Raw genomic sequence first — 27,467 nt, 5'->3', positions numbered from 1 at the left:
ATACTGCAATTTCTTGCTTATCTGTAATTTGTTTTATTGACTATAATGTTTATCCTTTTAACTATGTCTTATTTATACTGTGAATCACTGTTCATTAATGCAACTTCATTTCATTTTTATTCCACTTTTGCATCTAAGATTTGTACCTTGGTATTTGTACTTAGATTGTGTCATGAGAGGCAACATTGTAAACGTTTCACTGTATTCCCGTACTCGAATACACAGGATAATAAAGAATATTCTACTTTATTCTATTCCTGGGGTCTTTGATGGGGACAGTGTGAGAGAGTTTTACTTTAAGTTTAGACAAGTGGAGGAAGCTTTATTTCCTCTTTAAAAGATTAGAGAAAATGTTACTCTTAACTATGTGTTACCCCTGTCCTGAGAATGTTTGAGGTGGACAGTGTTGAGGGAGTTTGACTTTCAGTTATAAAGAGTAGAGAGGTATTTTACTCTGTATCTAACCCCATGCTGTTCCTCCTCGGAGTGATTCATATGGATGGTATTGAGGCACATTTAGTTTCAGTTTAAAAGAGTAAAACAAACTTGCCTTTGTATTTAACCCTATGCTTTCCTTGTCCCAGGTGTTTGATGAAGACAATGTCAAGGTAGCTTTATTTCATTTACTTTCAATTTCAAAGAGTAAAGGTAGCTTTACTCTGTATCTAACCCTGTATTGTACCTATCCTGGAGTTGTTTGATGGGGATTGTGTAGAGGATGCTTTACTCTGTATCTAATCCTGTTCTAATGTCCCAACATACTCCTACATTCTAATTGGGATAAAAAATAACATTGCGTTGTGTGCATGGTTGTAATTTCCACATACCCAGTATTGGCGAACCTGTCCATCGCGTACTTGCTCTTCACCCCACCTACAATAAGAAACACAAACAAAGTCTTCCAATTAGAATAGAATTTCACACTCCAACAGCAGAGCTCTACAGCCACCCTGTGTAATCCATGGAGGAAAGGTCAACATTGATTTGAGAGACTTCTCTTCCTCCGGGGCAGAATTTACTCAGTCAGTTGTTCAAACACCAATGGGATTCTACACGCCTCAGAGAAACTCAATCAACAAACATTCATAGAACCACAGAATCCCTACAAAGTGTGGAAGCAGGCCATTCAGCCCACTGAGTCCTCACATTAATGAAGATGGTGGCAAAGCCATACAGCTTTCCTTAGCCACTGAAAGAAAATGAAGCAGTGAAGTTGGTATCAGGTGGGAATTAGGGGTGTCAAGCCTCTTTGAGAGAAAGCAAGACTTTTATTTATATAGTGTCTATCATGGCAAAGAGATACCTCACAGCTGTACAGTTAACAAAGTACAAACATTGATGTGTTCATGGTGAGATCATCAGTTTCCATGATGCTGTCTAAGGGATAAATAATTGGCGTGGACTCTAGGGAAAATGCCTTTGCTCTTCTTCAAAACTGTGTACTGTAGCCCTGTCAACCTGAGTGTGGACATTGACAGTTTTATTTCACAGATGGCACAACAGGCAGCACGGCACTCCCTAGCGAAGTTTGCCGATGATACGAAGTTAGGTGGACAGGCAGGTAGTACTGAGGAAGTGGGGAGGCTACAGAAGGATCTAGACAGGTTGGGAGAGTGGTCCAGGAAATGGCTGATGGAATTTAACGTGAGCAAGTGCGAGGTCTTGCACTTTGGCAAAAAGAATAAAAGCATAGACTACTTTCTAAATGGTGAGAAAATTAATAAAGCCAAAGCACAAAGGGATCTGGGAGTGCTAGTCGAGGATTCTCTAAAGGTAAACATGCAGGTTGAGTCCGTGATTAAGAAAGCGAATGCAATGTTGTCTCTTATCTCAAGAGGGTTGGAATATAAAAGCAGAGATGTACTACTAAGACTTTATAAAGCTCTGGTTAGGCCCCATTTGGAGTACTGTGTCCAGTTTTGGTCCCCACACCTCAGGAAGGACATATTGGCACTGGAACGTGTCCAGCGGAGATTCACATGGATGATCCCTGGAATGACAGGTCTAACATATGAGGAACGGCTGAGGATACTGGGATTGTATTCGTTGGAGTTTAGAAGATTAAGGGGAGACTTAATAGAGACGTACAAAATAATACATGGCTTGGAAAAGGTGGATGCTAGGAAATTGTTTCAGTTAAACGAGGAGACTAGGACTCGTGGACACAGCCTTAGAATTAGAGGGGGTCATTTCAGAACAGAAATGCGGAGACATTTCTTCAGCCAGAGAGTGGTGGGCCTGTGGAATTCATTGCCACGGAGTGCAGTGGAAGCCGGGACGCTAAATGTCTTCAAGGCCGAGATTGATAGATTCTTGTTGTCTAGAGGAATTAAGGGCTACGGGGAGAACGCTGGTAAGTGGAGCTGAAATGCGCATCAGCCATGATTGAATGGCGGAGTGGACTCGATGGGCCGAATGGCCTTACTTCCACTCCTATGTCTTATGGTCTTCTGGTCAGCACTGGAAGCCTAATTTGTGTGTTCAAGTATGGGCTGCATTCAGAATAGATTGGCTCAGAACCAGAAATGATACTACCCAAGGCTGAAATACTTGTCAAACCTATTCCTGCTGACAGGGAGACTGCAAGATCCCCTTTTCACTGTCTGGACCTTCACACGTTAACAATGGTCACTCACTGAGCTGGGCTGAGCTTGCTGTTACAAACTTAGACAAGAAATTAGGAGGACTTAAAGAGGCCATGAAATGTCCTTGGCAACAAGGAGTAAGTAGAATACCAAGGCATTTTATATATTTATTAGGAGAAAGTGAGGACTGCAGATGCTGGAGATCAGAGACAAAAAGTGTGGTGCACGAAAAGTGCAGCAGGTCAGGCAGCATCCGAGGACCAGCAGAGTCGATGTTTTGGGCATAAGTCCTTCATCAGGAATGTGCGGTGTGACGAAGGGGGCTGAGAGATAAATAGGAGGGTTGGGGAGGTGGGGGGCGGTGTGGGTGGAGGTAAGGTAGCTGAGAGGGCGATAGGTTGGGGGTGATAGTGATAGGTTGGAGGGGATGATGGAGCGAATAAGTGGGAAGGAAGATGGACAGCTAGGACAATTCAAGAGAGTGGTGCCAAGTTGGAGGATTGGATCTTGGATGAGGTTGGGGGAGGGTCCCAAGGCAGATGATGAGGCATTCTTCCTCCAGTCGTTGGGTGGCTAGGATTTGATGGTGGAGGATGCCCAGGACTTGCATGTCCTTGATGGAATGGGTGAGGGAGTCGAAGTGGTTGGCCATAGGGCAGTGGGGTTGTTTGGTGCATTTCTCCCAGAGATGTTCCCTGAAACATTCTGTGAGTTGGCGTCCTGTCTCCCCAATGTAGAGGAAACCACATCAAGAGAAACAGACACAGTAGATGAGGTGCAGGAAATTCTCTGCTGGATGTGGAAGGATCCTCTGGGGCCTCAGACAGAGGTGATGGGGGGAGATTTGGGCGCAGGTTTTACACCTCTTCTGGCAGCAAGGAAAGGTGCCGGGAGTACAGGGTTGGTTGGTGGGCCGTGTGGACCTAGTGAGTGAGTCACAGAGGGAATGGTCTCTGCAGACCGCAAATAAGGGTGGGGAGGGAAATATATCTCTGACGGTGGGGCTGATTGTAGGTGGCAGAAATGGTGGAGAATAATGCACTATATTGATTAGAATTATTAGATGCCCTTCAGCGTGGATGTCTTGGAAAATATTAAGTCAACAGGGCCTGGTGGGATCTATCCCAGGATACTGAAGGATCATGAGAGTAAATTGCTGGGGCTTTGATGGAGATTTTTGTATCCTTCTTAGCTACAAGTGAAGTCTCAGAACACTGCAGAATAGCCAATGTTGTTCCTTTATTTAAGAAAGTCAATAGGGAATTATTGGCTGGTGAGTCTTCCATCAGTCGTAGGGAAATTATTGGAAAGGATTCTTGGAGACAGGATTTACTGACATTTGGAGAAGAATGGATCTAGTAGGGATAGCTGGGCTTTGTGCTCGGGAGACCTTGGCTTACAAAGATCTTTGAGTTTTTTGAAGAGGAAGTAATGAAGATGATTGTTGAAGGCAGGGCAGTGGATGTTGTCAACATAGTCTTTGGAGTGGACAACAGAAGTAGATGAGGTGGTAAGGAAGGCATATAGCATATGTACCTTCATCAGTCAGGGCATTGAGTATAAAAGTTGATAAAAGCGCAGCAGGTCAGGCAGCATCCAAGGAGCAGAAGAATCCACATTTCAGGCATGAGCCCTTCCTCAGGAACCTGAAGAAGGGCTCATGCCCGAAACGTCGATTCTCCTGTTCCCTGGATGCTGCCTGACCTGCTGCGCTTTTCCAGCAACACACTTTCAGCTCTGATCTCCAGCATCTGCAGTCCTCACTTTCTCCTATAAAAGTTGATAAGTCATGTTACGACTATATAAGACTTTAGTTAGGCCACATTTGGAGTACTGTGTGCAGTTCTGATCCCCACACGTGAAGGCTTTTTAAGGATGTGGAGGCTTTGGAGAGGGTGCATAAAGGATTTACCAGGATGTTACCTGGATTGGAGTGTGTTTAGCTATAAACTCTGGTCGGGCAAATTTGGATTGCTTTCATTAGAGCATCAGAGAATGAGGGATGACCTGATAGAAGTACCGGGTGGATTCTCGGGACGATTTTCCTAATGTAGAAAGTCAAATACTAGGATCCATAGTTAAAGTTGAGAGGGGAAATGTTTAAAGGAGATATGCGAGGCAAGTTTTTTTTTAAAAACAGTGTGGGATAGGTGCCTGGAATGTGCTGCCAGAGGGAGATGGTAAAAACAGATATGATAGTAATGTTTAAGAGACATTTAAACAGACACATGAACAAGGAGAGAATAAAAGGATCTGGACCATATGCAGGCAGATGGGATTAGTTTAGAATGGCATCATGGGTAAGCACTGACATGATAGGCTGAAGGGCCTGTTCCTGCACTGTTCAGTGAAAATCAGGGCAGAATGGGCAGATTTGGGAAATACTTCGAATTGCTTCAATAGCCAGAGACCTTTCCCCAGGGCAGGATTGACTGGTACGAGAAGTCATAGTTTGAAGATATTAGGAGGAAAGTATAAAGGAGACGTCAGAGGTAGGTGTTTTACCCAGAGAGTTGTGAATGCATGGAATGAGTTACCAGCGGTGGTGGTGGAAGCAGAGTCATTGGGGACATTTAAGCGACTGCTGGACATGCAGATGGATAGCAGTGAGTTGAGGGGTGCGCAGGTTGTTACTATATTTTACATTAGGATTAAATCTCAGCACAACATCGTGGGCCAAAGGGCCTGTTCTGTGCTGTACTTTTCTATGTTCTATGGTCACATGCCCAGCTCAATCCTGAGTTAAAACCTGATGACTGAGATTGTGATTTAGTTCTGTTCATTCAATCTCAGTTAATACTCTTATCCTGGTATAGATGGCAACAAGTTCTTCTTGAGATTTGGGGATCAGGAAAATGGAAATTTAGACAAATAAATCCTCACTCATTAAATCTGCTCATTAAAGATTGATGAGCTTCCTTCTCATATTGAAAGGCAAATACTTTGAGATTGTAAAAGGTTGCACTGAACCATATAAGCTCCGGCCCCAGTGTTTTTTTTACCAGTTTCAGTTCTAGCTTCTTGATAAGTGAAAGGAAAAGATGAATCCATCCTTTCTCCATTCATTAAGCTCACTTTCCACCAACAACAGCTGGAAGGGGTTAACCCCCAGCTGGAGGTCACTGTGCAGACTCCATCCTGAGATCCAACACAAAACAGGCAGAAGCCAGTATTTCCTGCAGATTTCTGCACAGGGACTTCACCTGGTACAAGGCTGGAGGAAACAGCTAAGCTGCAAGTCACTTATTTCACTGGGATCTTTCCTCAGATTGCAAAGACCACCCTCCATATGTTTATCAAATTCCATATCAACAGAAAGAACAGATATTCAATTCTGCTAACTTCCCTTTCAAAACACCTCGGCATTAAGCCCGAGATAAGGAATCCTTTAGTGTACATGACTCTGAAACAGAACAAATTTTATCACAGCAGATTTCACAATTAATGCAACAGAGCAAAGCATGGGTCTTCGTGCCAGTGCTAACAGTGTCATGGGGTTCCTGGTCAGTGGCAACGATTACACTGACATGTGGACCTCAGTCAGTACCAGTGATTACACTGACATGTGGACCTCAGTCAGTACCAGTGATTACACTGACATGGGGATGGTGGTCAGTGCCAGTGATTATACTGACATGGGGATCGTGGTCAGTGCCAGTGATTACACTGACATGGGGATCGTGGTCAGTGCCTGTGATTATACTGACATGGGGATCGTGGTCAGTGCCAGTGATTACACTGACATGGGGATCGTGGTCAGTGCCAGTGATTACACTGACAGGGGGCTCTTGGTCAGCGCCTGTGATTACAGTGACATGGGGATCGTGGTCAGTGCCTGTGATTACACTGACAGGGGGCTCTTGGTTAGCGCCTGTGATTACACTGACATGGGGATCGTGGTCAGTGCCTGCGATTACACTGACATAGGGATCGTGGTCAGTGCCTGTGATTACACTGACATGGGGATCCTGATCAGTGCAGAGGATTACACTGATATAGGGATCGTGGTCAGCGCCAGTGATTACACTGACAGGGGGGTCTTGGTCAGCGCCAGTGATTACACTGACAGGGGGGTCTTGGTCAGCGCCTGTGATTACACTGACATGGGGGTCTTGGTCAGTGCCTGTGATTACACTGTCACGGGGGTCTCGGTCAGTGCCTGTGATTACACTGTCACGGGGGTCTCGGTCAGTGCCTGTGATTACACTGTCACGGGGATCGTGGGCAGTGCCAGTGATTACACTGACATGGGGGGGTCTCGGTCAGTGCCTGTGATTACACTGACACGGGGATCGTGGTCAGTGCCTGTGATTACACTGACAGGGGGGTCTTGGTCAGTGCCTGTGATTACACTGACACGGGGATCGTGGTCAGTGCCTGTGATTACACTGACAGGGGGGTCTTGGTCAGCGCCTGTGATTACAGTGACATGGGGATCGTGGTCAGTGCCAGTGATTACAGTGACATGGGGATAGTGGTCAGTGCCAGTGATTACACTGACAGGGGGGTCTTGGTCAGTGCCTGTGATTACAGTGACAAGGGGGTCTCGGTCAGTGCCTGTGATTACAGTGACATGGGGATCTCTAGTTTCCCCAGGCTGATCTAGTTGATCTTGGGCTCCCGATCTGAAGTGTCAGTGGAAGCAGATTCAATAGGAATGTTGAAAAGTAAATTTTAGCAACACTTAAAAATCAAAAACTTCAGAACTATAGAGAAAGAAGAAGTGAGTGGACCTAACTGAGTAGTTCTGTCAGAGGGGCTACACAAGAACAATGCCCTAAGTGACCTCCTCCTGTGCGAAATGGTGACATGGTTCTCAGTCAGTGACTAGAATGTTTGAAATTCCTGATGGTGATGGATACAGTTCATGGAGTTACCCATCATGGAAAACCAACCCTTCAGTCCAATTCGTCCTTGCTGACCACAAATCCTAATTTAATCTAGTCCCATTTGTCAGCATTTGTTCCTTATCCATATAAACCCTTCCTATTCATATACTCATTCAGATGCATTTTAAGTGTTGTAATTATCCATCTCTACCACGTTCTCTGGCAGCTCAGTCCGTACATGCTAACTTTGTGCTATGGAAGGTTATTGATGGTATAATGAGGTATCAGCAGCAGACACCCCAGAAACATCAGCTTTTACTGCAGAGCTTTGAAACGTGCAGAGAGGAGATTATCTCCTTGTCCATCTGCTCTGCACTCAGATCCACACTGAGTATCGTGTGTGTGTGTGTGTGCGTGTGTGCGTGTGCGTGTGCGTGTGCGTGTGCGTGTGTGAGAGTGTGTGTGTGTGTGTGTGTGAGAGTGCGTGCGTGTGTGTGTGCGTGTGCCACCATAATCTTTCCACACACTGCTGTGACTGGGGATGCTGCTATATATCGTTTTTGTGGAATGGAATAATGTTATCACTCGCACGTAGACAAAACAGCTCAGTGCTCCTGGTCTCACTCATGCATTATATCAGTCAAAGGCAATCCTGTTCATATGCAAAAAGTGCAAAGTACTTTAAAACAGACCAGGAGATTAAAATGCAACAACTAATACTCGGCTAGGAACATTTTGCTTGATATTAGTGTGTATGGAGAATCATTACATTCTTGATTTTTTATTTATTGGTGGGTTTCGCTCATTTTTAGATGTCTCCATGTTCTTTGTCTGGAATACCTCTGGACATTTTTACTTGTCGCCCTTTTAACCCTTTTAGCTGTTGTCCTGATTCATTGGCATAAATTGTTCTAGTCATTGCAAACAACTTGTTCTCTATCTAAAAGCACAAAAGGTGGACTGGTGATCAAGTCATAGCTGGTTACGGTTAGTGAGGATCCACTGGAACCAATATGCAAAATGTTTCAACCCCTTTTCTGCCTTCAAAGTTGTTCAGCATTGGATGCTGCTGGGCTAACTCATCTTGTAAGAACCACATAGAGCTCAGAAACCAAAAGGACAAACACGTGGTCAACTTCAGTTCATCTCCAACGGCAAATGAAAACCACCAACCCATCTCTCAATCCTTTTCCCACTTACATTAACCCAACTCATTCTGGAAATTATTGACACTCCTGACTTTATTTAGTCACCCAATCTGGCTTGACCTTTCTACATATCATATACAGAGCTGGAACACCCACATTTATCAGACTTGTCCCCCATCATGACATCAGCAGCTTCTTTCTAATCCATGTAGTTGCAAATTACTACGCATGCTGGAATCTGTACTGAAAACAAAACATGCTGGTGATCACAGCGGGTCAGGCAGCTTCCATTGACAGAAAGTAAGCTAATGTTTTGAGTCTAGATGACTCTTCATCAGTGCTTTCACTCCATGGATGCTGCCTGGCCCGCAGTAATATTCAGCACTTTTTGTTTTCAGTAGTCTTTCTAATCCATGTTGTGCTCTGGCCAATTTTGTGCTTGGACTTCGAAGGCTTGGCTAGACCTCTCCTCCCTTGGTTCCCATCAAGAATGTGAAACAACAAAAAATTCCTATTGAGGAACATGGGGAACTCTGAACATGGAGAACTCTGAACATGGAGAACTCTGAACATGAGTGAAAGGCACTGCTCAATAAAAAGACAAAGAGTGCAATGATTCCCTGGATGCGCTAATATCAAGCAGTGTTCCTATTTGAGGTTTAGTTATTGCATTTTAAGCTCCTGGTCTTGCAGTCAACTGTTGAAATATTTCTCTATTTTATATGTGAACCAGATTGTCTTTGACTGAGTACAAGACAGTGAGATAATTGTATTAATTATGAGAATGTTGTTTTGAATCTCCATGAACTGCCAATAATTCTTCTTGGATTTCATTTTATTTGGACCAAGACCCCATACCAATCATTCCTTACCCTGTGATTTTAACTGAGTGTGTCCCGTGTCTGCGGAATGTCTCCGGTTTTTCAGCCATTGTTGGTGTGTGTCTGTAAACTCCGCTCTTGTACACAAAGAAGTCTTCATGTACTTCCATCAATGCTGTAAGAGCACACAAGGGAGGAGTAAGTATTCATTCTCTAAACTCATCACAACTTCCTCATCACACCCTCACTGGAACCCCACAGGAAACAAACCAGTGTTCTTGCATAATCTCACCACATTCCAACTGTAGTGTTACCACCCACTGTCAGTTAATGCACAAAAAAAGGCTGATCCATACTTGGGTGCATCCATCAATGCCCATTCCAGGACATTCTCTGGAGGCACCTTTCTCAAAAATCATGGCTGCTATCAGTGACTTCACACAACAGTAATAAAAGCTGTTCTTTAACTCCTCCCAAAACAACATGTATACCCCAAGAAAAGAAACTTCCTAATGACTATGAAGATTTCCCAAAACCCTGAAGTTGTTAAGAGCACTTCCCAATCGATTATACCTTCCACCACATCGGTATGACATACCGTGGTCCTAGCCCCGCCTAACCAGCTACACATTCCTAACCTGATCACAGGCATGTCTCATAGTGAGCTGGCTCTGCATAAGACTGAGGCGTAGATTAGGTTGTGCCCAAAGGCAATGATGGCCTTATACTTTGAGGTCAAAGGTTATTCGATTTAAATTCACATTATTAATGGCAGGAAGTCCAGGAGATGCTAATTAGTTTCAAATGTAGATTAATTAAGAAGTCAATGCTCCACCAAGCTCATCTGACATAGGGAGGGGCAAGTAGTCAGCGCAGGGTTCAAGCAGCAACTGCATCAATTCATCCAAGGTCAAGGCTTAAGGATGATGATATCAGGTGAGTGAGCATTTGCCTATAGAGTTCATCAGTAGCAAAAATTCTCAGACTGTCAGGCATTAGTCTAACCCTAACCCCAGGGCAGCACAGTGGCTCAGTGGTTAGCATTGTTGCCTCAGAGTGCCAGGGACTGGGTACAATTTCAGTCTCAGTTGACTGAGTGGAGTTTGCACATTATTGTTGTGTCTGTGTGGGTTTCCTCTGGGTGCTCCCGTTCCCCCCCGCAGTCCAAAGATGTGTAGGTTAGGTGGACTGGCCATGCTAAATTGCCCTTAGCCGGATTAGCCATGGGAAATACAGGGTTACAGGGATAGGGTAGTGGGGTGAGTCTGGGTGGGATGCTGTTCAGAGAGTCAGAGGTATGGACTTGTTGGGCTGAATGGCTTGTTTCTAAACTGTAGGGATTCCATGAATTCATAGGTAATCCACCAATGGAAGTACTCCTAATTGGCATAATATCTATTAGATCCATGCTGAGGATCATTTACAGTATGGCTGTAATATCTTGTGACAGCAGTGCTGCTCCTACAGTATTGCATTAGGACTGCCAGTTGACCATCTCAATCATTCCAGGGACTTGAATCCAAAATTTTCTGACCCGACATGCAAGAATTCTATCAACAAACACAGATAATATGGAAGTAGGAGTAGTGGGATATAATCACACAAATTTGTGGTGCGAGTTACGCCAGAGACAGCAGCACAGCAAGGGTTGTGGGGTATATCCCAGCATTACAATAAGGGCTGTGGGGTATATCCCAACATTACAATAAGGGCTGTGGGGTATATCCCAGCATTACAGCAAGGGCTGCGGGGTATATCTCAGCATTGCAGCAAAGGCTGCGGGGTATATCTCAGCATTACAGCAAGGACTGCGGTGTATATCTCAGCATTACAGCAAGGATTGCGGGGTATATCTCAGCATTACAGCAAGGGCTGTGGGGTATATCTCAGCATTACAGCAAGGGCTGCGGGGTATCAGCATGGCTGTGGGGTATATCCCAGCATTACAGCAAGGTCTGCGGTGTATATCCCAACATTACAGCAAGGGCTGCGGGGTATATCTCAGCATTACAGCAAGGGCTGCGGGGTATATCTCAGCATTACAGCAAGGTCTGCGGTGTATATCCCAACATTACAGCAAGGGCTGCGGGGTATATCCCAGCATTACAGCAAGGTCTGCAGTGTATATCCCAGCATTACAGCAAGGGCTGCGGGGTATATCCCAGCATTACAGCAAGGTCTGCGGTGTATATCCCAGCATTACAGCAAGGGCTGCAGCGTATATCTCAACATTACAGTAAGGGCTGTGGGGTATATCCCAGCATTACAGCAAGGTCTGCGGTGTATATCCCAGCATTACAGCAAGGGCTGCAGCGTATATCTCAACATTACAGTAAGGGCTGTGGGGTATATCTGGGTGACAGTGAGTGTCTGTTATATTTTTGTTGCACTGTATTAAAAGATCTCTGCTTCTCCTGAGTTGATAAACCATGAGAGGTTGAGCTCAGTATCTCCTACCTTGCACTGGCCCATTCTCCATTATTTCTTTCATAATTTCCTTAACCTGTTGAATAAATATTTAATTACATTAGAATAAAACCAAAAGCCTTCACTGATGTCTTGCTGACATAATAATCATTTGTATAAACCCAAACCTCACTACAGGGCTGCTCCCAGATGCTGGTAAACAACAGGGATGCTGAGCGGTGGCCCATTCAGGAGGGGAGCTGGTCACCCTGTGCTGCACAGGGGCACATCTGAAAATGAGACTTTCCTGGCAGTGGGATGAAGTTGACTCGAGTGAGACAAAGCACGAGAATGTTGTTTCAATCTTTAAAAGAATAACAAGGTGAAGTGAATTGTAAAAATTGCTAGGTCAGAGTGTGGGTGAATGATGATATTCAATGAGGATCTAAACTGGCTCATATTGATAGCACTTTCCTCCTGTAGCTACACTGACAGCGAGTGCTGAGAGCCTGAAGAGGAGAGAAGGCTGGGCTGACAACTCCAGAGTACTCACGTTGTTAGAGAGGCGGTAAGGTGGAGTGGATTGATAGATCTGGTTTGTGTGGCTGTAGGGATTGGGACAAGGCATTGTTGCCTGTCTCTTGCCACGGCCAGCTGAGCGAGTGAACATCATACACTGGCTGCTAAGCTGCTGCGTCTCAGAGCTGGAGAATGGGTAGCAGGCATCTGACACCACCCTGTAGGAACAAAACAGAAAGCAGTGAACGGCAGAGCTTCAAACAAGGAATATCAATCAATTATCCAAACCTAACCAGTGACTGGGTAAGAAGGTCACAGCAAGAGTTAATGATTTCCAAATTTAGAAGTTCTCAAACGGAGGAATTGTGATGCGTAGGAAAAGCTATTGGCATGACAACGATGAAGCAAGGTCCATGGATTTGCAGATTGGTATGAAAAAATAGAGTAAAAAAACAAGTACAGAATGATTCTGGAAATGAGTCTCATGAAGAAGTGATCTAGTGCTGTAAAAGGAGCTGTCACACTGACAGTCCCCACAGAGATAAAATTACAAATAGAGACAGTAGCTTTGGGAAATGAAACAGAGGTGACAAACAGAAGCAAATGTTCTTGTGGACATGACATTCTGACAACTGCTAATAAATTCATTACATACCAGTGTCAAAAATTTAAAACAACTAGTTTGGAGCTTATTTTGAGTATGAAAGATTATACAAAGGAATAAACTGAAGCTGGTTTGTTTTGGAGGTGCATATAGTCAGTTATTTCAAATTATAAGTGCGCAAGCATTGGCTTCTGTTGTGTCCTTCACTACCTGCATATCTGCTGCGATGGAAATCTTCCACCTTAAAAGTACTTGACATGTAGGCTGTGGAACCGCTTAAAGTCAGTTTATGATCTACAGATATGATATGATGACAGACAAATATCTCGGGTACATACCCACGCCGTCTGAGGTACCACCAAGCACCATCGACTCGCCCGCCATGACAGCCTTTTTGATTGCGGGTGTTGCACGAAATCAGATTCTGCGGAGATAATGCTGCTGTCATGTGACCCATTGATTGGATGGAGATTCTGTCAGATGCCACGGCTAAGGGTCAAGGAACAAACATCAAATAAGCTCATCAAATATTATTCTTCAGTGAGATATTACTGATTCCTTGCACACAGTGTCACTGTTATCTTCTATAATCGGCACTGAGACTCTCTAAAATCCCTCAAAGCCCACACAATATTATCCACTCAAATGTCATCACACCCCGCACTGTGACACTCACTGAGATCCCCCACATCCCGCACTGTGACACAATGCAGGGTGTGGGTGATATCAGTGAGTCTCACAGTGCGGTGTGTGGGGGATATCAGTGCGTGTCACAGTGCCTAGTGTAGGGGGATATCAGTGCAGGGCCTGGGGGATATCAGTGAGTGTCAGAGTGGGGGTGTGGGGGATATCATTGAGTGTCACAGTGCCCACTGTTGGGGGCTATCAGGGAGTGTCACAGTTCGGGGCCTGGGAGCTATCAGGGAGTGTCACAGTGCGGGGTGTGGTGGATATCAGCGAGTGTCACAGTGCGGGGTATGGAGGATATCAGCGAGTGTCACAGTGCGGGGTGTGGGGGATATCAGTGATTGTCACAGTGCGGGGTATGGAGGATATCAGTGAGTGTCACAGTGCAGGGTGTGGGGAATATCAGTGATTGTCACAGTGCAGGGTATGGAGGATATCAGTGAGTGTTACAGTGCAGGGCCGGGGGGCTATCAGGGAGTGTCACAGTGCGAGGAGTGGCGGATATCAGTGAGTGTCACAGTGCGGGGTGTGGGTGATATCAGTGTGTGTCACAGTGCAGGGTGTGGTGGATATCAGTGCGTGTCTCAGTGCAGGGAGTGGGGGATATCAGTGAGTGTCACAGTGCGGGGCCTGGGGGATATCAGTGTGTGTCAGAATGCGGGATGTGAAGGATATCAGTGCGTGTCACAGTGCCTAGTGTAGGGGGATATCAGTGCAGGACCTGGGGGATATCAGTGAGTGTCAGAGCGGGGTGTGGGGGGATGTCAGTGACTGTCACAGTGCCCAGTGTTGGGGGATATCAGTGAGTGTTACAGTGCTGGGCCTGGGGGCTATCAGGGAGTGTCACAGTTCGGGGTGTGGGGGTTATCAGTGAGTATCACAGTGCAGGGTGTTGGGAGATATCAGTGCGTGTCACTGTGCAGGGTGTTGGGAGCTATCAGGGAGTGTCACAGTGCGGGGTGTGGGGGGATGTCCGTGACTGTCACAGTGCTGGGTGTGGTAGTTATCAGGGACTGTCACTGTGCAGCGTATGGGGGTTATCAGTGAGTGTCACAGTGCGGAGAGTGGGGATATCAGTGAGTGTCACAGTGCGGAGAGTGGGGATATCAGTGAGTGTCACATTGCCCAGTGTAGTCAGATATCAGTGGGTGTCACAGTGGCCACTGTTGGGCGATATCAGTGATTGGCACAGTGCGGGGTGTGAGGGACATCAGTGAGTGTCACATTGCCCAGTGTAGGGGGATGTCAGTGAATGTCACTGTGCAGAGTGTGGGGGATATCAGTGATTGTCACAGTGCCCAGTGTTGGGGGATATCAGTGAGTGTCACAGTGCCCAGAGTTGGGGGATATCAGTGAGTGTCACATTGCCCAGTGTAGGGGGATGTCAGGGAGTGTCACAGTGCAGCGTGTGGGTGATATCAGTGAGTGTCACAGTTCGGGGTGTGGGGTTATCAGTCAGTGTCACAGTGCGGGGTGTGGGCAATATTCGTGAGTGTCACAGTGCAGGGTGTTGGGAGATATCAGTGACCGTCACAGTGTCCAGTGTGTGTCACAGTGCGGGATGTGGGTGATATCAGTGAGTGTCACAGTTCGGGGTGTGGAGGTTATCAGTCAGTGTCACAGTTTGGGGTGTGGGGGATATCAGTGAGTGTCACAGTGCGGGGTGTTGGTAATATTAGTGAGTGTCACAGTGCAGGGTTTTGGGAGATATCAGTGACCGTCACAGTGCCCAGTGTTGGGGGTTATCAGTGAGTATCACAGTGCAGGCTGTGGGAAAATGACATGTGAGTGTCACAGTGCAGGGTGTGGGGTCTATCAGTGAGTGTCACAGTTCCCAGTGTTGGGTGTCCACTCTGACACTTACTGATATCCCCCAGGCCCTGCACTGATATCCCCCTACACCAGGCACTGTGACACGCACTGATATCCCTCACATCCCGCATTCTGACACACATGATATCCCCTAGGCACTGCATTGTGACACTCACTGAAATCCCCCAAATCCCGCACTGTGACATTCACTGATATCCCCCACACCCTGCACTGTGACACTCGCTGATATCCTCCATACCCTGCACTGTGACACTCACTGATATCCGCCACACCCCGCACTATGACAATCACTGATATCCACCACACCCCGCACTGTGACACTCACATAGCTCCCAGGCCCCGAACTGTGACACTCCCTGATAGCCCCCAACAGTGGGCACTGTGACACTCAATGATATCACCCACACCCCCACTCTGATGCTCACTGATATCCCTCAGGCCCTGCACTGATATCCCCGTACACTAGGCACTGTGACACGCACTGATATCCCCCACACACCGCACTGTGACACTCACTGATATCCTCCATACCCTGCACTGTGACACTCTCTGATATCCCCCACACCCTGCACTGTGACACGTAGTGATATCCCCCACACCCCGCACTGTGACACTCACTGATATCCCCCACACCCCGCACTGTGACACTCACTGATATCCCCTCACAACCCGCACTGCGACACTCACTGATATCTCCCAACACCCTGCACTGTGACACTCACTGATATCCCCCACACCCTGCACTGTGACACTCACTGATATCCCCCACACCCTGCATTGTGACACACACTAATATTACCCACACCCTGCACTGTGACACACACTAATATTACCCACACCCCACACTGTGACAATCACTGATATCCCCCACACCCCGCACTGTGACATTCACTGATATCCCCCCACACCCCGCACTGTGACACTCACTGATATCCCCCCACAACCTGCACTGTGACACTCACTGATATCCCCCACACCCCGCACTGTGACACTCACTGATATACCCCACACCCCGCACTGTGACACTCCCTGATAGCTCCCAACACCCTGCACTGTGACACTCCCTGATATCACCCACACACCCCGCAATGAGACACTCCCTGATATCCCCCAACACCCTGCACTGTGACACTCACTGATATCCCGCACACCCTGCACTGTGACACGCACTGATATCCCCCACACCCCGCACTGTGACACTCACTGATATCCCCCACACCCTGCACTGTGACACTCACTGATATACCCACACCCTGCACTGTGACACTTACTGATATCCCCCACACCCTGCACTGTGACACTCACTGATATCCCCCACACCCTGCACTGTGAAACTCCTTGATAGCTACCAACACTGGGAATTGTGACACTCACTGATATCTCCCACACCCCGCACTGTGACAATCACTAATGTCCGCCACACCCCACACTGTGACACTCCCTGATAGCCCCCAGGCCCCGCACTGTAACACTCACTGATATCGACCCAACAGTGGGCACTGTGACACTCAATGATATCGCCCACACCCCCACTCTGACACTCACTGATATCCCCCAAGCCCTGCACTGATATCCCACTACACTAGGCACTGCGACACGCACTGATATCCCTCACATCCCGCATTCTGACAAACACTGATATCCCCCACACCCTGCACTGTAACACTCGCTGATATCCTCCATACCCCACACTGTGACACTCACTGATATCCCCCACACCCCGCACTGTAACACTCGCTGATATCCTCCATACCCCGCACTGTGACTCTCAGTAATATCCCTCACGCTCCGCACTGTGACACTCACTAATATCCGGCACACCCTGCACTGTGACACTCGCTGATATCCCCCACACATCGCACTGTGACACTCCCGCACACCCTGCACTATGACACTCACTGATAACCCCCACCCCCCGCACTGTGACACTCACTGATATCCCCCACACCCCGCACTATGACACTCGCTGATATCCTCCATACCCTGCACTGTGACACTCACTGATATCCTCCATAACCCGCATTGTCACACTCACTGATATCCTCCATACCCTGCACTGTGACACTCCCTGATAGCCCCCAACAGTGGGCACTGTGACACTCAATGATATCCCCCACACGCCGCACTCTGACACTCACTGATATCCCCAGGCCCTGCACTGATATCCGCCTACACTAGGCACTGTGACACGCACTGATATTCCTCACACCCCGCACTGTGTCACTCACTGATAACTCCACACGCGGCACGCTGACACTCACTGATATTCCCCACACCCCGCACTGTAAAACTCCCTGATAGCTACCAACACTGGGCACTGTGACACGCACTGATATCACCTACACCCCGCACTGTGACACTCACTAATATCCGACACACCCCGCACTGTGACACTCCCTGATAGCCCCAACCCCCGCACTGTGACACTCACTGATATTCTCCAACACTGAGCACTCCGACACTCACTGATATCCCCCAGGCCCCACAATCATATCCCCCTACACCAGGCACTGTGACACTCACTGATATCCCCCACACCCTGCACTGTGACACTCACTGATAACCCCCACCCCCCGCACTGTGACACCCACTGATATCCCCCACACCCCGCACTGTGACACTCGCTGATATCCTCCATACCCCGCACTGTGACACTCGCTGATATCCCCCACACCCCGCACTCTGACACTCACTGTTATCCCCCTACACTGGGCACTGTGACACTCACTGATAACCCCCACACCTCGCACGGTGACACTCACTGTTATCCCCCACACCCTGCACTGTGAAACTCGCTGATAGCTACCAACACTGGACACTGTGACAAGCAACGATATCACCCACACCCCGCACTGTGACAATCACTAATATCCGCCACACCCCGCACTGTGACACTCCCTGATAGCCCCCAGGCCCCGCACTGTGACACTCACTGATATCCCCCACACCCCGCATTGTGACACTCACTGAAATCACCCACACCCCGCACTGTGACACTCACTGACATCCTCCACACCCTGCACTGTGACACTCACTGATATCACCCACACTCCGCACTGTGACACTCACTGACATCCTCTACACCCCGCACTGTGACACTCACTGATAACCCCCACACTCCGCACTGTGACACTCACGGATATCCCCCACACCCCGCACTGTGACACTCACTGATAACCCCCACACTCCGCACTGTGACACTCACTGATATCCCCCACACCCCGCACTGTGACACTCACTGATAACCCCCACACTCCGCACTGTGACACTCACTGATATCCCCCACACCCCGCACTGTGACACTCTCTGATATCCCCCACACCCTGCACTGTGACACTCTGATATCCCCCACACCCCGCACTGTGACACTCACTGTTATCCCCCACACCCTGCACTGTGACGCTCACTGATATACCCCACTCCACGCACTGTGACACTCACTGATATTCCCTTACAGTGGGCACTGTGACACTCACTGATATACGCCACACCCCGCACTGTGACACTCACTGATGTCCCCCCGCACCGCACAGTGACACTCACTGATATCCCCCACACCCCGCACTGTGACAGTCACTTATATCCCCCACGCCCTGCACTGTGACACTCATTGAAATCCCCCACCCCCCGCATTCTGTCACTCACTGTTATCCCCTCAACTCTGGGCACAGTGACACGCACTGATATCACCCACACCCCGCACCGTGACACTCACTAATATCCGCCACACCCCGCACTGTGACACTCCCTGATAGCCCCCAGGCCCCGCACTGTGACACTCCCTGATAGCCCCCAACTGTGGGCATTGTGACACTCAATGATATCCCCCACAGCCCCACTCTGACACTCACTGATATCCCCCAGGCCCCACACTGGTATCCCCCAACACCCTGCACTGTGACACTCACTGATATCCGCCACACCCCGCACTGTGACACTTAGTGATATCCCCCACATCCCGCATTGTGACACTCACTGATATCTCCCAGGCCCCACACTGGTATCCCCCATACCCCGCACTGTGACACTCACTGATGTCCCCCACACCCCACACTGTGACACTCACTGATATCGCCCAACAGTGGGCACTGTGACACTCACTGATATCCCCCACACCCCGCACTGTGACAGTCACTTATATCTCCCACGCCCTGCACTGTGACACTCATTGATATCCCCCACCCCCCGCACGGTGACACTCACTGATATCCCCCACACCCCGCACTGTGACACTCACTGATATCCCCCACACCCCGCACTGTGACACTCACTGATATCCCCCACACCCCGCACTGTGACACTCCCTGATATCCCCCACACCCCGCACTGTGACACTCACTGATATACCCCCATATCCCGCACTGTGACACTCACTGATATCCCCCACACCCCGCACTGTGACACTCACTGATATCCCCCACACCCCGCACTGTGACACTCACTGATATCCCCCACACCCCGCACGGTGACACTCACTGATATCCCCCACACCCCGCACTGTGACACTCCCTGATATCCCCCACACCCCGCACTGTGACACTCACTGATATATCCCATATCCCGCACTGTGACACTCACTGATATCCTCCACACCCCGCACTGTGACACTCACTGATATATCCCATATCCCGCACTGTGACACTCACTGATATCCCCCACACCCCGCACTGTGACACTCACTGATATCCCCCACACCCCGCACTGTGACACTCACTGATATCCCCCACACCCCACACTGTGACACTCCCTGATATGCCCCCACACCCCGCACTGTGACACTTACTGATATCCCCTACACCCCTCACTATAGCACTCACTAATATTCCCTACTCAGATTGGGAGAGTGGAGCTGAAGCAGAATTTGGGATTCACTGGATCAGGTCACAGCTAGCTTTCTTTCTGATCAACTGCTCTTTAGTTAGTGGAAAATGCAAAGCATTTCATCAGGGGAGTGGGGAATTGACTGGTTGATGAGTATTTTCCATTTCATCGTAAACTAGAAAATTTTAACACATGAATTATTATACCTGCTTTAATATTTTAAAAAGTAACAATGAGTGGCTGTTGAATGCTATTTTCTTTCTTTAAGTATAATTTACTATTATTGGTAAATCCTGTGAAGTATTAACATGCTGCTATTAAAAAAAAACAAATCTCGTCCCAAGTGAGACTTAGAACAAAGTCATGAAAATAATTTCTAATCTTAGGACTTAAAATAATAGTGTGGGGGTTGGTGGTAGGTTTACTTAAAACTAGAGTGAGTCAAATAGGCAGATAAATACAGGCCAGTTAGTTTAACACCGGACACAGGGAAATTGTTAGAAGCTGCTGTATTTTGGAAAGACAATTCTTAGCAGGACTTATACGCTTAACGGTAAGTTAACTGGGGAGTGTTGCTGAACAAAGAGACCTTGGAATGCAGGTTCATACTATCTTGAAAGTGGAGTCGGTGGTAGATAGGATAGTGAAGAAGGCATTTGGTATGTTTTCCTTTATTGGTCAGAGCATTGAGTATAGGAGTTGGGAGGTCATGTTGCAGCTGTATAGGACATTGGTTAGGCCACTGTTGGAATTAGATTAGATTAGATTACTTACAGTGTGGAAACAGGCCCTTCAGCCCAACAAGTCCACACCGCCCCGCCAAAGCGCAAGTCACCCATACCCCTACATTTACCCTTTACCTAACACTTCGGGCAATTTAGCATGGTCAATTCACCTGACCTGCACATCTTTTGGACTGTGGGAGGAAACCGGAGCACCCGGAGGAAACCCACGCAGACACGGGGAGAACATGCAAACTCCACACAGTCAGTCGCCTGAGGCGGGAATTGAACCCGGGTCTCTGGCGCTGTGAGGCAACAGTGCTAACCACTGTGCCACCGTGCCGCCCTATTGTGCAATTACGGTCTCCTTCCTATCGGAATGATGTTGTGAAACTTGAAAGGATTCAGAAAATATTTACAAGGATGTTGCCAGGATTGGAGGATTTGAGCTAAAGGGCGAGGCTGAATAGGCTGGGGCTGGAGGCTGAGGGGTGACTTATAGAAGTTTATAAATCATAAGGGGCATGGATAGCATAAATAGACAAGGTATTTTCCCTGGGTGGGGGAGTCTGAATTAGAGGGCGGAAGGGAAAAGATTTAAAAGGGACCTAAGGGGCAATCTTTTCACACAGAGGGAGGTACATGAATAGAATGAGCTGCCAGAGGAACTGGTGGACCCTTGTACAATTACAACATTCAAAAGGCATCTGGATGAGTATATGAATAGGAAGGATGTAGAGGGTTTGGACCAAGTGCTGGCAAATGGGATTACATTAATTTAGGATATCTGGTTGGCATGATGAGTTGGGTCTGTTTCCATGCTGTACATCTCTGAGACTCTATGACTATTATGAAAGTAGAGTACTTGGATAAATTCAAGGTACATCAGGCAGAATGGATTTAATTTTCCGAAAGGGAAGTCATATTTGACCAATGTATTAGAGTTACTTGAGGAATAACATAAAGTGTGCCCGAAAGGGAACCTTTGAATGTGCCTGTAGTTTGATTTCCAGAAACATTTGATAAGGTTCCATATAAAATGATACTGTGGAAACTAAAATTCATGGTGTATGGGGTAACTATTGGCATGGATAGAAGATTGGTTAGCTAGAAGGAAAAAGCAAGTGAGTGGGATAAACACATGAATAGATTATGAACAGTAAGATCTTGGGAAGTCCAGAAGATCAGAGGAACATCCGATACATCCACACTCCTCACAGCAATATCCCAATATACCTTATGCCCCTTCACTGTAACACTCTAATATGCCCCAATATGCCTTACGCTCCTCATTTTGATGCCTCATTAAGACCATAGTCTGATATACCCCATGCCCATCATTGTGATGATTCAATATACCCATACTCTGATATGCCCCAAGCCCATCATTGTGATGATTCAATATACCCATACTCTGATATGCCCCATGCCCATCATTGTGATGATTCAATATACCCATACTCTGATATGCCCCATGCCCATCATTGTGATGATTCAATATACCCATACTCTGATATGCCCCATGCCCATCATTGTGATGCCTTAATATGCCCCATGCCCTCAGAATGCAGCTGTTACCTGCTGTAGAAAAGGCCCAGGAGGCTGCACAGTTGCCCTGGTCCAGAGGCTCATGGATCATCCCTGGCCATTTATGTGCTGCATTGAAGTATCGAGGCAGGAGGTCATTACTGTCCATTTTCATCTGAAAGCAAGAGGCAAATGCAGTTACTGGAACACGAACAGGTCATGACTTTGTTATTAAATAACTAGCCCAGATCATATTTATTATGGATTGGAACTGCTTTGATCCTTATCCCTTTATTTTTAATCTGTTCTGCAATGTGGTATCTCTGGCCCCAACAACAATATTGCCCATCCTAATTTGCCCTCAAAGTGGTGATTAAATCTCTGCATTCCTTGGTTAAAGAAATACTCAAAGTGCTATTAAGGAGGGAGTTACAGGATTTTGACCTAATGGCACTGGAAGAACAGCGATATGTTTGCGAGTCAGAAGGGCAGAATGGTGACTGGCTTGCAGGTGAACTTGCATGGGGACAGCATTACTGCATCGGCTGCTCTTGTCCTTGTTATGGTTTTTTAAAAGGTGCTGCTGATGGAGCCTTGGTCAGTTGTGATGGTGCATCTTGGCACAGTGGGGGCGGCATGGTGGCACAGTGGTTAGCACTGCTGCCTCACAGCGACAGAGACCCGGGTTCAATTCCCGCCTCAGGCGACTGACTGTGTGGAGTTTGCACGTTCTCCCCCTGTCTGCGTGGGTTTCCTCCGGGTGCTCCGGTTTCCTCCCACAGTCCAAAGATGTGCAGGTCAGGTGAATTGGCCATACTAAATTGCCCGTAGTGTTAGATAAGGGGTAAATGTAGGGACATGGGTGGGTTTCGCTTCGGCGGGTCGGTGTGGACTTGTTGGGCCGAAGGGCCTGTTTCCACACTGTAATCTAATCTAATCTAAATCTAATCTAAATCTAAATCTTGTAGGTGGTACACACTGTTGCAACAAAATATTTACTAGGATGCTACCTGGACTTGAAGGTTTGAGTAATAAGGAGCATTTAAAAAAAAATTCATTTTTTTGTGGGTTGCGGGCATTGCTGGCTGGCCAGCATTTATTGCCATCCCTAGTTGCCTTTCAAGAAGCTGTCTTCTTGAACTGCAGTCCATCTGCTGTGGGTTGACTCACAATGCCATTAGGGAGGGAATTCCAGGATTTTGACCCAGTGACAGTGAAGGAATGGCAATATATTTTCAAGTCAGGATGGTGAGTGACTTGGAGAGAAACTTGAAGACGATGGTGTTTCCATATATCTGCTGTCCGTGTCCTTCTAGTTATGGTGGTTATGGGTTTGGAAGGTGCTGCCTGAGGATCTTTGGTGAATTTCAGCAGTGGATCTGGTACATAGTAGACACTACTGCTACTGAACGTCGGTGTGGAGGGAATGGATGCTTGTGGATGCTGTGCCAATCAAGCGGGCTGTTTTGCCCTGGATGCTGTCGAGCTTCTTGATTGTTGTTGGGGCTACATTCACCCAGGCAAATGGGGAATATTCCATCACACTCCTGACTATGCCTTGTCGATGGTGGACAGGCTTTGAGGTGTTAGGAGGAGAGTTACCCACCACCGTATTCCTAGTTATGACCTGCTCTTATAGCCACCGTGTTTATGTGGTGAGTCAAGTTGAGGTTCTAGTCAATGATGACCCCCAGGATATTGATATGGGGCAGTCATTAGATTGTCTCTTATTTGTGATGGTCATAGCCTGGCATTTGTGGAGCCTGGACAAAACATATTGCCAATTGTCAGCCCAAGCCTGGATATTAACAAAAAAGCCTGCAGATGCTGGATTCCAAGGTAGACAAGCAGGAGGCTGGAAGAACACAGCAAGCCAGGCAGCATCAGGAGGTGCAGAAGTCATGACGCTGCCTGGCTTACTGTGTTCTTCCAGTCTCCTACTTGTCAAACCTGGATATTGTCCAAATTTTGTTGTGTTTTAACATGGACTGATTGAGTATGCAAGGAATCGTGAATGGTGTTGAACATTATGCAATCATCAGCGGACATCCTCACTTCTGACCTTATGATGGAGGGAAGGTCATTGATTAAGCAGCTGAAGATGGTTGAGCCGAGGAGATTACTTTAAGGGACTCCTACAGAGATGTCCTGGAGCTGAGAGACTGACCTCCAATAACTATGACCATCATCCTACATGTCAGGCATGACTCCAACCACCAGACAGTTTGACCCAATACCCATTGAGGTTGGCAAGGCGGAGACTTCTTTTCATGGAACATAGGAGACTGAGGGGTGACCTTGTAGAGGTCTTTAAAATTATGAGGCGTAGATAAGACAGATAGCCAACAGCTTTTCCCCATTCTAGAGGAGTCCAGAACTAGACAGCATTGGTTTAAGGTGAGAGGGGAGAGTTACAAAAGGGTCCGGGGGCAATTTTTTTTACACAGAGGGTTGTGAGGCTGACAGATGTGGTAGTGAAAGGAAGTAAAATTTTGTCATTTAAGAAACATTCGACAGGTACATAGATGGGATAAGCATGGAGGGATATGGACCAAACGCAGGCAAATAGGACTAGTTAAATTGTGAAAACTGGGCAGCATGGACAAGTTGGGTCAAAGGGCTGGTTTCCAGGCTATAGGCCTCTTTGACTCTAACTGTGGTGGAGAGAGTGAATGTTGAAGGTGGTGGATGTGGTGAAAAACTTGAGAGCTGCACTTAGAGGAGAAGCAGTGCAGGACAATGAAAGTATAGGGAAATTCCAATGCTGAAGATAGATAATGGCCTGAAGAATACTATATTTATCCTCAACAGTAGGAGAGACTGATTAGAATTAAAAAATAAAGCAATGCCCTTAAACATCTGGATGTATTCTACTGGCCACTGAATAATGAGATAGAGGAATAAATTTACACAGAAATTAAAAGGTGCAAAACTTAATAAAGTACCTGTAGTGAAAATGCAGATTATAGACAATGCTAGTAACAGTGTAAAGGGCAGAATGGGAAAAGAATTCCTACAGAGCATTCAAGAAAATTTTCCACAGCAGCATGTTTCTGGTTCAAGAATGGGAGTCACTGCTCGACCTGGCGACTGGGAAAGAAACGAAGTGACAGTTAGAGAACCTTTGTTGTACAATGATTATTAAATCAGAAGGTTTATGGTGACTACTGAAAGGACGAGGAACAATCAAGAGTTTGAATAATTAATTGGAGAAGTGCCAAGAACAGATCTGACCCAGATAAATTAGATTCAAAAGTCTGGCAGGGATAACTGCTATGGAACAATAGGCCTTTAAACTGAAGATGGTTCAAGTGAAGTTGAGGTACATTCCCACAAGGTGGGAAAACAAAGCCAGAAGAGAATAGCAAAAGAAAGAGAGATGTAGCAGATAAATAGTGTGAATGACAGCAGATGGATGATACAACTGAGGGTCAGGTGGTATATTGAATGTTCACAGTTCTGGGGTTGGGGAGTACTGTGCAGAGGATTGGAGGTGAACCAATTAGGGAGCAGAAAGGGAGTTTACATTGAAGTAGAAAGCATGGTTGTAGCCAGAAATAAATACTTTGCTTCAGTCTTCACCAAGGAAGATGATGTTACAAAAGACACAGTAAAAAGAAAACAAAAGGCATTTGTAAAAAATACGAAAGGCAGCTTTTTATATTTTAGTAAGTCAACTGGACGGGATCAGATGTATTAAAAAGACTCAAGGATATTGTGAACATCTAGTTCATAGTTTAAATATTTTAGTACATTAATTTTAATAGTGAAAAATAAAAACTGTATAAAATGGGGAAACTTCAATTGAAGCAAGGTTGGAATCTGTTCCATGTAAAATGTTGGGGCTATACTCTATTAAGAAGTTAACATCTAGATAGACATGATGGTAAAGCAGCAAGTAAGCTCACTGGAAACACGATGTCTGGAGTCTTTGCAATTAAAGCAGCCCAGCAGGACAGTTCAATTTCTGGTTTGCCCTCAAATAGCCAAGCAAGCCATTCACTTGCACCAACTACTAAGTCACAAAACAAAGGGAAAAAACAAGACGGACTACCTGACATGGACGAGCAAAATTCAGCTCTGTCGACATTGCAAAGTCCTCCTTACTAATATCTAGCATTTAGTGCCAAAATTAGTAGGGCTCTCTCACAGACTACACCCCCCATCAACCCATCCTCCCCTCCAAGCAGCTTCCCCTGTCAACACAAGAATTGCAAAACCTGCGCCCAACCTCCCCCTCACCTCCATCCAAGGCACCAAAGGAGCCTTCCACATCCATCTTCCACACACATCATTTACTGTATCCATTGTCCCCAATGTGGTCTTGTCTACATTCGGAAGACAAGAAGCCTACTTGCAGAATGCTTCAGAGAACATCTCTGGGACACACACACGAAACAAACCCACCGCCCTGTGGCTGAACATTTTAACTCTCTCTCCTACTCCACTAAGGACAGGCAGGTCCTGGGTTTCCTCCATTCCCACTCCCTTGCCACCTGACACCTGGAGGAAGAATGCCTCAGCTTCCACCTTGGGACCCTGCAACCACATAGGATCATTGCAGTTTCCTCATCCTCTCTCCCCCCACCTTATACCAAATCCAATCTTCCAACCTGGCACTACCCTCTTGACTTGTCCATCTTCCTTCCCACCTATCCGCTTCACCCTCCTCTCTGACCTATCACCTTCTCCCCCATCTTCATCTACCTATCACATTCTCAGCTACCTTGCCCCCAGCCCCACCCCCCTCGCATGTATTTCTCAGCCCCCTTGGCCCACAAACCTCATTCCTGATGACGGGCTTATGCTCAAAACCTCAATTCTCCTGCTCCTCGGATGTTGCTTGACTGGCTGTGCTTTTCCAGCACCACACTCTCGACCCTTCATCTTTTTATACAGCACCTTCCAAATCCATGCCCATGTCCATTAGGAAGGACAAGGGCAGCAGATACATGGGAACATCAC

The 27,467-nt window shown here is 47.0% G+C and overlaps 1 protein-coding gene across 2 annotated transcripts in view; it reads right to left on the bottom strand.

Moving 5' to 3' along the window:
* Nucleotides 1-27,467, bottom strand: part of tinagl1 (tubulointerstitial nephritis antigen-like 1) — a 110,380-nt gene that overhangs the window by 13,305 nt on the left and 69,608 nt on the right. For both annotated transcript variants that reach the window (XM_043717967.2, XM_043717968.2), the window contains exons 6-11: nt 22,554-22,677; nt 13,251-13,401; nt 12,343-12,526; nt 11,841-11,886; nt 9,435-9,558; nt 828-873 (exon numbers count right to left, since the gene is read on the bottom strand). In XM_043717967.2, coding sequence (XP_043573902.2) covers nt 828-873; nt 9,435-9,558; nt 11,841-11,886; nt 12,343-12,526; nt 13,251-13,401; nt 22,554-22,677 — 675 coding nt within the window. The remainder of the gene's footprint in view (nt 1-827; nt 874-9,434; nt 9,559-11,840; nt 11,887-12,342; nt 12,527-13,250; nt 13,402-22,553; nt 22,678-27,467) is intronic.

The sequence above is a fragment of the Chiloscyllium plagiosum genome, unplaced genomic scaffold (genome assembly GCF_037043375.1).
Source record: "Chiloscyllium plagiosum isolate Xiang-an unplaced genomic scaffold, Cpla_swu_hap1 HiC_scaffold_30, whole genome shotgun sequence".
NCBI lineage: Eukaryota > Metazoa > Chordata > Chondrichthyes > Orectolobiformes > Hemiscylliidae > Chiloscyllium > Chiloscyllium plagiosum.
The sequence above is the reverse complement of the archived record's forward strand: the minus strand, read 5'-3'. Positions and strand labels throughout refer to the sequence as shown.